This window comes from Alligator mississippiensis, chromosome 4, assembly GCF_030867095.1.
Source record: "Alligator mississippiensis isolate rAllMis1 chromosome 4, rAllMis1, whole genome shotgun sequence".
Taxonomy (NCBI): Eukaryota; Metazoa; Chordata; order Crocodylia; family Alligatoridae; genus Alligator; species Alligator mississippiensis.
Genome location: NC_081827.1, coordinates 160,918,017 through 160,931,267, shown reverse-complemented (window position 1 = coordinate 160,931,267; position 13,251 = coordinate 160,918,017). Strand labels below are relative to the sequence as shown.

At 42.3% G+C, this 13,251-nt stretch overlaps 1 protein-coding gene and 1 pseudogene across 1 annotated transcript in view; one reads left to right on the top strand and one right to left on the bottom strand.

The window, feature by feature from the left end:
• The window catches only part of MYO1D (myosin ID), a 274,772-nt gene that overhangs the window by 173,995 nt on the left and 87,526 nt on the right, over positions 1-13,251 (top strand). Inside the window, exon 21 of the mRNA XM_014596285.3 lies at positions 6,447-6,601. Coding sequence (XP_014451771.1) covers positions 6,447-6,601 — 155 coding nt within the window. The remainder of the gene's footprint in view (positions 1-6,446; positions 6,602-13,251) is intronic.
• On the bottom strand, positions 11,603-11,787 carry LOC132250464 (U1 spliceosomal RNA; annotated as a pseudogene).

Genomic DNA, 13,251 nt, shown 5'->3' with positions numbered 1-13,251 from the left:
TTTGATTCGGGCAGTCCCTGGTGGCTGCAGTAGGGAGCTGCAGTCACTCCGAGCTGGTAAGTACGAGGGGGAGGGGACCATGGGGGTCCCCTGCCAGCCCTTCTGTCCCAGCATGGTACTTTAAAGAAAAGCCCAAGTGGTCACCAGGTGCCACCAGGCAGGGGGGTGATCCCTGCTGCCCCCCACTGCCCCATGTTGCATGGGGGGGCTCTGCCACAAGCCCCCTGACTCCCCCCTGCTCCCCCAGCCTTCCCACGGGTGCCCCACCCAGGCCAGCTCCAGCCCTTTAAGAAAAAAAACAAACGAGAAAAGCCCTGGGACTGCCACTCCTGCAGGGGCTTTGGGGCCTCATGTAGAGCCCCCCACGTGGCATGGGGCAGTGGGGATCACCCCCTGCCAGCAGGAGCAGTGAGTCCTGAGGTTTTTTCAGGGTTTGTTTTTTTTTCCCCTTAAAGGGCTGGAGCTGGCCCCCATGGTGGGGCTGGGGGAGTAAGGTGGGGGTTGGGTCAGGGGGCTCATGGCAGAGCCCCCCCACACAGTGTGGGGCAGTGGGGGCCAGCAGGGATCGTCCCTGCCTGGCAGCACCCGGAGATCCAGGGTTGGTTTGTTTGTTTGTTTGTTTTTAACCAGTGCTGGGAGCTGGGGCAGCCATTGCCGGGCTGGGAGAGGGGCAGGGGATGGGCCTGGCCTGGCTGATTCGGCTGAATCTAATCAGGACAGTGATTTGAATCGCCAAATCGAATCACTGTCCCCTGAATCGGCCAAATCCGAAGCAAATACTAGCCACTTCGCGCAGGCTTAGTACACAGTCTTACTAAATGAATGTTGGGATGTTGTCAGTGGAAGAAATAAGTAAACCAGTGTGCCCTGTATGTGAAAAGGGGAGGGGAAATTTAGATTGGGGAAAGAGTCATAGGGACTCTGAAAAGGGAGTCATAGCTGGTAACTCTCTTCTATAATTTGGGCATTAGTCCTACTTTACCCTCTCAAGCTCAGTTGCTCCTCCTTGTCCTTCATCTACCCCAAATGTGTGTTAGTGGTTGATGAACGCAGCGAACCAGGCCAGGGTGTGCATAATGGGGCAAAGTATTTGCTTACATGAGTCATTTTTTTCCAATAAGATTAGTGGTTGCAACAGAGCATTGTCACAGCATCAGTTTCTTATGCTCTGAAAAAATATCTCAGCCTTGCTTTTCCATTTTACGCAGCAGCTGCAGGATATTTTCCTGGACTGATGTTCTGTTTAATTGTCATTATCTCTTAATTGCACAAATTGAAATTGTCAACAGATTAAATATTTGAACAGCAGATTCCAGCCAGTTCCAAACCAACTTACTGTATTTTGTTGCATACAATATGTACCTTTCCCACCCAAAAAAAACCCTCCCAAAACAGGGGGCGGAGGTGTTTCTATGAAGCAGGAACACTAATTTTCTGCCTGAGGCTGAAAGTACCCTGGTTTGATTTTTGCTGTACATTGCAGCAGCCGTGGTATTACTGTTCAGGCAGCTGGGTCAATTGACTTAACAGCTCATTGTTCCTCACTCTACAGGTGTTAAAAATTCTCTCTCCTTTTTCCCAGTTTTGATGTTCCACTAATCAAGCTAAACTCTCTTAGAGCAATTTTGCTGTCTGGTAGCTGCTCCTGGTCTCTGTATTTCAACTAACCTTCAGCTGTTTAGCACAGATGCTTTAATTCTTTGCAGAATCCTAGATTCACCCATGAAGACCAGTCGTTAGCATTAGCTAGGGATTTGGCTTAGATTATGTAGGAAAGAGTGGGCGAGTCAATTGAAGATTAGGCTCTGTCCATGCTCTATGCAGCCATAACTAGAAAGATCTTTTATCTATCTTCATTGTGCCTTTCAAAAATAAGGTGCATATTATATTTGGAGGCATGTTGTGTGTGAGAAACTATGTGATTAAAATATACAGGGAATCTGCTTTAAACTATGCTGAAAACATGCTGCTGGATTCTCTTATTGCTTGTGTGCATCGCAATGAACCTGTTTGCTGGACAAAGCAGAAACCAGATTTTCATTAACATAGTGAGCAGCTGTGAGCTTGTCACCTCTCTCATTAGATCAATATAAGTCACTTACTACATGAGTAACTGAAAATAAGTCCACATATAACTCGTGACCACTGTCATCCTTCTTTTCCAATAGGCGCCTGCTTTCCCTTTACATTTATCAATCATATAGGTTTGAAGGCTGAGCTTTTCCATTGTTCTAGCAGACAGACAACATCTTTCAGTGATAGTGATGCCAGTGGTGCTGACAGCTCCAGTAGCCTGAGCATAACCATATTTGCTCTGAAACTTAATGTTTAAAAAAAAAGAGGGTTGCAAATTAGTCTGCATACAAGTTGCCCCAAAAACAAGGCTGTGGGTGTGAAGAATTTGTAATTATAGACCTTCACATAATGCACATGTCTACAGTAGAGCATCCATTCATATGTAATGAATGAAGACTTCCTTGCAGCATAAGCTTTAGAGCATTAGCTGAGATGCCAGCAAGATATAATTCAAATTTCATGTGGCGATGAAACAGTTAAGATTTCTGTGCGTCTAGGTCTTGTGCTTTTTGAATGCTGAAGATTTCAATAGATAAAGATCAGCTTTTCTAGTAAATCTGCAATTATCCCTTTAGCAGCCTGCCACTGAGGAGGGCTCTTCTGTTAAACGGTCTCCTTGATATAAACAGTTGTCAGAGATCCTGAAGTATTTTGCAAGAGGGAAAAGCGAGAAAAGAATGCATTCTGCAGAGCACAGAGACCTCCAAATGCTGCTGCTCCAGATAGGGTAGTGTTTTCAAGACTTGCCATGCCAGGCTGTTCTTCTTTTCTGTGTGCTTATCCTAGTGTGTGGCCTGTGGGAACACTAGAAATTGGTACAGAAACATTGCATCATAGTGCTGAAGCATGCTGCCTGACTAAAGGCTATAGTGATTTATCACTGACTCTGTTCCTTGCAGCAAGAATAAGAGTGGAAAGAAAGGAATTCAGAGTTAGATTTGATTTGCACACATGTGAACTGCTCTGGTTTTCTAGTTTACAGGACTCCCTAAATTGAATCCCTGCTAAGCGCATCAGCTCTCTGCCTGTAGAATTGTTTTAGGCCTTGTTAATCAGCGTTTGCCGTTTGTCTTTTAATAATTGATCTGTTAATTATAGATCTCATCTTTCAGCACACGTGGCCCCATTTAGCACAGGATGCTCTTTATTCTGGTTTATATTTTGCTGAGGGAGATGGCATAAATAGCCAGTTAATGATATAGATGTTTCTTTTCTGGGGGTGGAGTGGAAGGGGGAGGGGACTATTGTTTGGATTGTATGTTTTTAAGAAGCAAGTGGATAATAATTACACTAGCCTTAGTGCTTATGACATTAGTAGATGTGCCTTGCTAGACAGATGTGTGTTCATCTGGAAGATACATTGCCATTCCAGTGTTCCCAGGGGTGAGCCCTGCTGACATTCATCTGCCTGCCAGCAGTGCTCACTATCGCCATTTCTAAAGCACCCTATCAACATGGCAACATCCCTAGGGATGGTGTTTCCATGGAAATCTCATTGGAGACAGTCAGCTGATGTCTGGTACATCCATAAACTTGTTTTTAGCTCAAGAAACCATCCTGTAGTTTCCCATCTCCTTTTAAGTGTTTTGCTTATAAGTAACAACATAAAATATCCTTTAACATGTGCCGGATTGCAAATTCCATCTGTATTGGATCTGTATTGCATTATTCTTTTTATGTCTCTTTAATTTTGTGCTTGTGTTTAGCAACTGTGTTTGTCTGAATAAACTGGGCTTTGTGGAACCTGGCATTCAGTAGGCTGGCAACTTAACTCTATGTTTACATGCACATGTCCCTTAAAGAAAATGTTTTATAAAACTAGACACAATTTAAACTGCTCTCTGAAATGGAAAAGATTAGAAGGATTTTTGGTGTATACGTGTTTTATACCTAATCTCTAACAGTTTTTTCTAGAGCCTGTTACCACTATTTTGAGATCCTAACATTCAATGTGAATTTTGTTTATTTATTTATTTATTTATTTTTAAAGGCAGCATTAATTTTGTTCTTATCTACAGAGGGAGAAGCTGATCATTTGAAATGGTAGGGGGGAGTTTAAAGGGGATTGACTGAGCAGTGGAAGAATCACTTCTGACCACCTTTCACAGTAGAAACATGGATAAGACAAAGGATGGTCTTTGGGGAGTTTATTTTTCTGATCTTCAGGAAAAGCTAATACCCAGGAAAACAGGATTACTATTCCGTGTACTTACTGAGACCATTCCAGTGGAGATGCCTTCATTTGCTTTTTTATAAAGTCTTTAAGATTCAGTCTTATATTTTCCAGACTGCAGCAGAAAAAACAAGAAATGTTTTTGCTAGAGGGCCATTGGTCTCCTAACACAGCTCAGCTAACTATTAATTTTTAAATAGTATTTTAAAATTCAAGTACTTCATTCTTTTTTTTTCATAGTAGATGCACATTTAAAGCCCAGCTAGCAATAATCCATGGATTTCTCTTGTGAGCACAGGCTGATATTTATTTAAGCATGCAAATATAATTTTAAGGAACATATACCCAGATAGTTGGTAATTTCCATGTATAAATGTAACCTGGTTTTAAATTATTTTATAATTTTTTAAAGTATTATGTAGAGTGGAGAATAAAAGCCCCCATTGTGTGCTGTAGGTGAGCTACCATCAGCAGGAAATCTCTGTTGGGTATCTAAAATATTAAAATTGGTCTGTGTAGTTAGTCTGAAAGCTTAGTCTATTTTATTGCAGCAGTGAGCTGTCTCAGATTGAGGAAGTGTATTAGTTGGGGTTTCTGTTTGTCAGTTATTTCTGAAATTTGGAGGCAGCTACTCTGGTATTTGTTGCACAGACTTCTGGGGGGTGCTGCAGCAGTGTTATGTCTCTGATTGGTATGATTCTGAGAAATGCTGCTTTGTGGAAAGTGCCTCTGGGATTGTTATTAAACCTATGACTGATCCTGATCATCCCTGAATGCAGTATAGGCTTCTACAGGTTCTAGGTATTCTCCAGTTAGATTAGTTCTGATATTTATTCCAGCACAGGAGATGGCAATTTGTAGTTTCTGGTTTCATCCAGATTAATTGCCCCTCATTTTTAACCTGTTCAGGCAGTCCTAGAGGGGGGCCCATTTTGTCTCATGAGGCTTGTGGAGGCAAAATATTGTGAGAAAAATAGATCTTCTGCTGTGTTTTCCTCTTGTGGCATGTGGGGTCTTTTATTCCAACCTCTTAAAAGCGAGTCTCTCTTGATTTTTTTTTTTTCCTTTCCTTTCCTTTTCTTTCTTTTTTAAAATTATTATTATTTTCTGTCTGTCCATCCCCTTCCTCTGTGCCCCTCTTTCCCCTCCCCCCCCCACCTTGCAATATCTTTACATCTTGGAGACAGTAGGCCTTTTGGTTAATTGTCTATCTAATGGTAAAGATATAGATTATATGTATTTTATATAGTCTAGATATTTTTATGTAGAGAGAAATGGATTATATGTGTGTGTGTTATGAATAGGCATACGCTGACATTCCTGTATGTAATCAAGAGGCCAAATATGTATATAATCTCCATACAAATACTTGCACTGTATCTAAATCTGTTTCACTGGTTCTCCACCTTAAGTTCTGCATCAAGATGGTTACCTAGTTAATTTTGTTATTGGTTTTTGCTCATTGATCCCTCCTAAGGGCTATGTTTGATTGTTAAGCTGAAAGAAAAAAATTGCTCTCCATCACACCACCATTCTGCTGCTGGATTCCTTTGGAAAGGAAAAACAAGTGCTGGTACAACTGCCACCTGCTGCAATGACATCCATTCAGAAATTATTGGTAGCCAACACCCCTACAGGAATTGGCAAAAGGCTTCTCCATTCTTAGCCTATTTGTTCTTGCAAGTGGCAGTGGGGGCACATGACAGTGCCTAGCACAACAGGCCCCTGGTGCACAGTAAGACTGGTATGCTTTGAGGAATATGTGACTTGCTTATGTCACACGACTTGTATCTATGAACATGGTTACTGTGGTAATGTTTATACATACTACTACTACTACTACTACTAATAATAATCATTTTACAGATAAAGAGTTGATACAAGCTTTCAGGAGTTTACCACATTCTTTTTGGACACTTGGCTCCCAGGATAATGCACAATTTCAATCTCTTCTTCTTTGTCTTAATTTTGGGGGGCTTTCAGAAGCTGAATGCTCTGCCTATTAACCTTTGCCATGGAGTGAGCTTTGTGATCCTTTATAACTAGAACTGAAGGCTTGGGATAGTGTACTGTAGCAAGTCATAGAATTTAAAGACAGAAATAATAGTAGATAATCTACTCCATTCTGCTGATAGTACAGAGTGGTTAGGAAGATACTTAAATATGTAAAATAGTAATCTGTGTTTTCTTTCTGAAGTTGATAGGATTGAGTGTCTCCAATGGAAAGGACCAGCTTGTGGTGTTCCACACAAAAGACAACAAAGACCTCATTGTCTGCCTCTTCAGCCAACAGCCGACTAATGAAAGCCGTATTGGAGAGCTGGTTGGAGTCCTAGCAAACCACTTCAAGGGGTCAGTTTTTCATTTAATTTTCAGAGTCCAGTTCATCAGATCCATGAATTTTTAAAAAATGCTTGATGCTGATGTCTCTATGTAACAGTGTTAATTTACTATGCCATGTTCAGGCAGAAGCAGCAATTATTTTTATATCTATAACAAGGCATCCAACCAGTGAGAGCCTCCAAGATAATTCATTAGCCAGTACTAAGTATTTTGGGCATCTGCCTGCCAAAAGATGTATATTTGAGGTCTGAGCCAGAGATTAATGAACATACATTCTGAATGTGAATTACAGATGACCTGTTCTTCTCAGGGTCTGGTCCTTAATTTTTACCTGCATTGAATTAATCAGTTCTTCAGTTTTCATTTTTGTCCTATTAATAATCATTCTGCTCTTGATTTTTAAACGTTTGTCTCTCTACTTCCATGTAAAGTGTTGTCTCCATATGTAGAGTCCATCTACACCTTAATGCAAATCCTGTCCAAGAAGCAGAGTAAATACTTCATGATTAAGCTGTACTGAGTTCTATGCTGCTCTGGTGGTGTGCGACTAGTATCCAAATGAACTAGTTTTGATGCTAGCTTGGGTGTGTCTACAAGAACTTTGGTCAGGCCATGACCGCACTAGAGACATACCCATATACCCAAATCAGGAAACTGACTGTGTTAATGAAGCCCAAAAAGCCATAGCTAGCTCATCAGTCAGCCTTCATACTAGAGGAATTCTTATTAGACAAAGACATAATCTGCAGTAAGACCATCCGTTTAATAATTTAACCATTCTTGTTTATTTTGTTAGAAATCTGGCCGTGTAGTTCTGTGTGCAGTAGTGGATTTGTACTTGGATTGTGTGCTGGTCTGTGTTCTAAAGTTTCGTGGGCCGTGACATCTCATATAAGAAATCTTTTTTCATGTAGTGAATAATTTAACATGTGGAACTCATTGCCACAGTGTGCTGTGGAGGCCAAAAGTGAAACCAAGTTCTAAAATGGGTTAGACAAACTTACAGGAGATGGGTCCATCCAAGGCTGTTAAATACAACATTTAGGTATGTAACATGTCCATGATGATAGAGGAGGCTTGTTTCTTATACTCTGCCTTTAAAGCATCTGCTACTTGCTATTGTTGAAGTGATGGACCTTTGGTCTGATCCAGTATGACAGTTCTTATGGTAAGGCAAACCTGCTGCTATAAATGTATTGTCTTTTGAATTTGGCCTGTTTTTTCCATTCTGGTCCCGTGATGTTTTGAAGCTAACCTTATTTTTCATCTCTCTCGCTTCAGTTTGAGTTTTGCTTTGTAAGTTGGACTGGAGAGTGCCCTGGGACATGGTGGTGGTAGTGTGGCAGTATAGTGCCTCCATTTCATGACAAAAGACATTTTTTCTTGTTGAGCCCAAGTCTTGTATTTTTAAACCTCCTGCCAACTGAACCTGTATGGCTGTACAAAGCTTGAGAGCAAGTAGTAGTCCTGCTTGAGAATACATTGTATGAAAATGCCAATTTGTATATAAGGAACCTATTAGTATGCAAAAAAATTGAGAGAAGGTAACATTTTCCTCACTGAGCGACTTTTTGACCCTTTGTCCTCTGAACCAGTCAGTGCTTCTTTTAGTAAAGATCTAATTTGTTTAGCACTAACTTTCTCCTTAAAATTAGTCTTTAGGGAGATTTCTCTTCCTCTAGCAGAAGCAGTGGCCACATGGAAGGGAAACACACCCTCCCAAATTGTTCTGTATTCCTGGCTGGCCAAAGGTAAGGAGGTCCAGTGGCTTAGCCCTCAAAGATAGTGCAGTGTACCATTCCTTTGCTTTATTTCCCCTCCCTACCAGTACTCTTTGTTTTGTGTTCACACCCCAGCATCCATAGCTTATTTCCATGAATATCTGGAAGGCAGGGGGAGTAAAATGCTACAGACTCTTCTACACCTCCTGAAGAGAAGTTCAGGCAATCTGTTTTGTCTTTGCTTCTCCTTTCTTTCAGCTACAAGTACACTGAAACTTCCTGCTGTGCTCCCTAACCTGTGTTCATCAGCCCCTTAAGGTTCTGACATTAGCTGGGTGGCTATGTAGCTTTGTTGAATACAGCTCTAGAATATCCCAAAGAATTTGTAGCTAGCAGAGTTGGCACATAGTGTTGCAATTTCCAGGAACAGTTCCAGTTCCACTTCTGCATAGTTTGAATAAGCACACTGAGTATAATAACCCAAAGTAGCCTTTATTTATTATCTGTCAGGTGATCAGGCTGATTGACGGAGGGGAGAGGTGTAAGCTACGGAGATCCAAAGTCCTTCAAAATCCAGCATTTTATATACATGCATTATTCCTTGAATAATCCAATCACACATTAATACTCATTCAGTTGTGGAGATACATTTTCTGATTATGCATTTACTAGCCAATTAGCATATTAATTACATGCCAAGCATGCATCTTTTCAATACCCAAACTGTTTACACGTTCTGCATGTTGACACATCATTAATTTAATTTGTTTATTACGTTCCTGTTCAGTACCAACTTAACCATGAGCAGCTTGATTAGTTCTTGGTTATTTGAGGTTTGTTTTTTTTTGTTGTTTGCTTTTTTAAGGCAGCTGTCCTTCATGGCTTGGTACATTTTACATTTTGATATATTAACCCTTTCTAACACTTTAACTAGGCCTGGCTTGGGCTGGCACAAGCACTAAGGCACACAGTTAACAGCCCAGAGGTTGCAAGTTTGAGGCTACAGCAGAAGTGCTTACGGTGTGGCTTGTCAGATTCCAACAAATCTGCTAAGTCTGCTAAATAGCTTGTCACAAGAACATGAAAAAGGAGAGGACTAGGCCTAACCTACTAATTCAAGCAACACACTACAGGAACCGGTGTGGGACATCATGTAGGATGATAGGGCAATATTGTACTGTGTGACAGGTACCATATTGACTCAGATACAGGACAAGGTTTTTTCCCCCAGTCAGCATAGGGAAAAAAAAGCCCCTTGTCTTACATTCGCATACAAGGAAACCACATTATATGCAGTGTCATTAAACTACTGCCCAAAGCAGCATGTGCTCAGTAATGGAAACCAACTATGAAGTTGATTAAATGTGGCCAACACTGAGCATGACCATAAAACACGTGGCCCATATTTGGCAAACATATTGATGGAAACAGTTTTCTTTTTATTTACACTTTTTATTAAAACACACACTTATCACCCTACACTTACAAAGCATCACATATTAAGCATCCTTGTTTTACCAAAACTTATTATCGCAAAAACAACTACATATACTAAACCTTTACAGAACAATTTTCCTTCATATACAACCTCATAAAAAACTACTACCTCAGTAACCATCTGAAACTCTCTGCCCCTCCCATCAGTCTTCTCTATTAGGGGGTGTGCGAGATGGGCCGTATTCAATTTGAATTCGGCCTGAATTGGGGACACTGATTCAATTAGTTGATTCAGATCACTGTCCCGATTCAATTTAGCCGGATTCCAAATCTGAAGATTCAATGCTGATTTGGAAAATCAGCAATTCGGCCATAGACACAGCTTGAAATATTTTTTCTACATACCTTGCTTTCATAGGGTTTGGGACACCTGTGGAATACGTCTCCTGCCCTCCCACAACTACTACATTTTAGGGATTCCTAGCACTCTACAGCTCTATGCCCCTTCCCTTCACATCTGTAACACACTATGAGGAGACCACCATGTATGGACAAGTGCCTTTCCTTGTCACTTTGCTACATTGCTTTGGTTGCTCGTGGTTCATTGTAAATCCCTGGTGTGGCCTCAGCTGGATCACAGATGGGAGGTACTGCACCCGACCTGAGCTCCACTTGTTTGCTCTCAACACAACTCGTGCCCTCCAAGACCTGTCCATATACTATATTTATCCCATACCTTCTGTACACACATTACTCTTTGCAAATTCAATTCCATCCACCTTTCTATGTCTTCTACCTCTAATAAATCCATATACGTTCTTACCATAATCGCTCATTCCCTTGACTTTTCCCCTGCTATAAACTTTATCCCTCTTAATTCTTCCCTTCCACATTCCTCTGCATGTTTCTTCCAAAAATGTTCTTGCCCTTCACCGTTCCAGTAAGTAAACTCCTAAGACTTTCTGTTTTGGAAAGCAGTCAGACTGGTGAGATGTTCTGCCTGCACCTCCAATATCTTACCTTTTGTATGAACTCCTATCTGTTCATTGTCAATCCTATCTGCATCCCATCACCGGTTGATATCGATTTTATCCTCAATCTCTGATCCTCCCTGACATCTCTTGTTGCATCTTCAGTTGTGCCTTCCTGTTGTGCCGCTCCTGGTGAGCTGGCATTCTGTTGTGTTCCTGCCACTTTTTGCCTCTCGTCCAACTTACCTTCTCCTGCTGTTCCTGCTCTATCTTCTTTTCTCCTTCTCTCCGGTCTTGCCTCTGGCCTTGTTCCTTTCCCCATCACCATCTTTGCCACTGCATCTGACATTGCTGCTGTTTCTGCTGTTGCTCTCACCTTTGTCATCTTTCTTCTCTGCTTCTCCACCTTTGTCCACTCTCCATTTGTCTCTAGACTAAATTTTCCACTCTTTATCTCACTTTCCACCTCCTGGTTACTTGCCACCACTGCCTTTGTTTTGAGTTCCACTCCTTACACTCCATCAATCCCTATCTCTGCCCTTACAGCAATGATCAGGCTTTCAGCTGATTGCTTGATCTTAGCTCAGGAGGCCGAGAAACTGCTGATGGGATCTACCACAATGTTTTTGTTTGTTTTATGGGCCAAATCAGTTCTGAATCCTATTCGGCAGAGCCCAATGATCAAGTTCCAAGTTTGAACTGAGCAGAGCTCAGTTTTTCAAGTCCTTGTGGCTTGAACACCAGGCAAGCATCCTTCTTCCCAGATCATCAGTCCGAGGCTTCAAATACTCCTCAAATCTGTGGCAGACATTCTATGTGCAGGCCCAGTGACCTTGGGGTTTGGATGGCCCCCTAATCTTACTTACTCTTAGCCAAAAGGTGGGGGGAAAGCAAGAAAGCAGCCCCCCATTGCCACAAAATTGTGCAGTTGAGTTTCCTGCATCTCAGGAAACTTTCAGGGGTCAGCATGCCCAGAGTGCAAGGGACAGGCTTCACTGTGGGAAAACCACTTCTTAGTTTACAAGAGGCCTAGTGATCATGGTATTTCCTGTACCAGGCTAAGAAAACTCCTGGGCTAGGTACAGACAGTCAAAAAGTCCAAGGATGAATCAGTTCAGTCTTTGCAATGTAAACTGCAGAGATTAAACTGAGAAACAACTGAACAGACATTTACTTTTGATTCAGGAAATGCAGTCACATGCCTGTAGTGGCTCAGGCCAGAAGCCAGGGGGTGCTAGAGCATGGCTCTCAGACATGTAGCCAGTAGGGCTGTGTGAAATTTCATCACCAGTTTTGTTTTGACGCTGTTTCATCCCATTTCGAGGTCAAAACAACAAAATCGAAACAGATGTAGTCAAAACATCCTCAAAACAAAATGAGGCATGTTGAAACATTTCTTCGTTTCAACGCTGTTTCAACGTTTTGCCCATAAGATATAATGGGGAAGGACAAAACAGCCTATAACTTTGTCATTTATGTCATGATTTGGATAAAACTTGCCCTGAGTTTCAAGGATATAGGTGCAGGAGTTTGGGGGAAACTGCACCCTAAATTCTTGAAAGCAAAACTCATGTTACGTGTATGTGTTAAGCCACATTAGGGTCAAAACTGCAGGCATGCTAGGCCCTGCGGAGGCCACAAAGCCTGCCAGGTTTCAAAGAGATAAGTGCAGGGGTTTGGGGGAAACTGCACCTCAAGCTGCAGACAAGCAAAACTCATGACATGGGTGACACTGTGTGTTAAGTCACAGCAGGGTGAAAGCTACAGGCCTAATAGCCCCTGCTGAGGCCATGAAGCCTGCCAGCTTTCAAGGAGGTAGGTGCAGGGGCTTCTGGGTTCTGAGGCCCTGCACCTCTAACTGCTGACGGGTGAAACTCGTGTCATGGGTGCTTGTGCAACTGTCTGTCTTAGGGCACAGAGGGTGGGGGGGGGGAACTACTGCAGGCCTGGCTGCTAGGCCTTGTTGCGGCCACAAAGCCTGCCAGCTGTTAAGGAGATTGGTGCAGGGGGGTTCTGGGGCCCTGCACCCCTAGCTGCTCACAGACAAAACTCGTGACATGGGCAGTTCCTGGCTCTGTATTGATTCTTTCCTCTCCTTAGTCTGTGGTTTTGTAGGTGTTTATCCTTGCTCATTAACTTGGTATCCTAGCTAGCTACTGTGCATTGAGCTGGTCCCTCAGTGAATCATGATTGATTGTGTAACACAGTAGCTAGCTAGGATAACAAATCTTCACCAACCTTACATATCTGGCAAACATCACCAAACAGGGCCTCGAACAGTTTACCCAGAATCTCTCTGTGGCCCTCTGTCTCAGCCTGTCGCATATGATTAGTGTGGCCATGCCCTCCGTGGGGTGGAGATGGACCAGGTTCCCCTGTACCGCATCTGCATATATATTTTGGATAATTTATTTGGAGAACATCCCATTCCACTCATGAGTGGAGGGCTAATTATCACATGGATCCTTTCTACGTACACATAGTGAGTAGTGCTGAGCTGTGGGATCACCATGGCTTGAACACTGTTGCC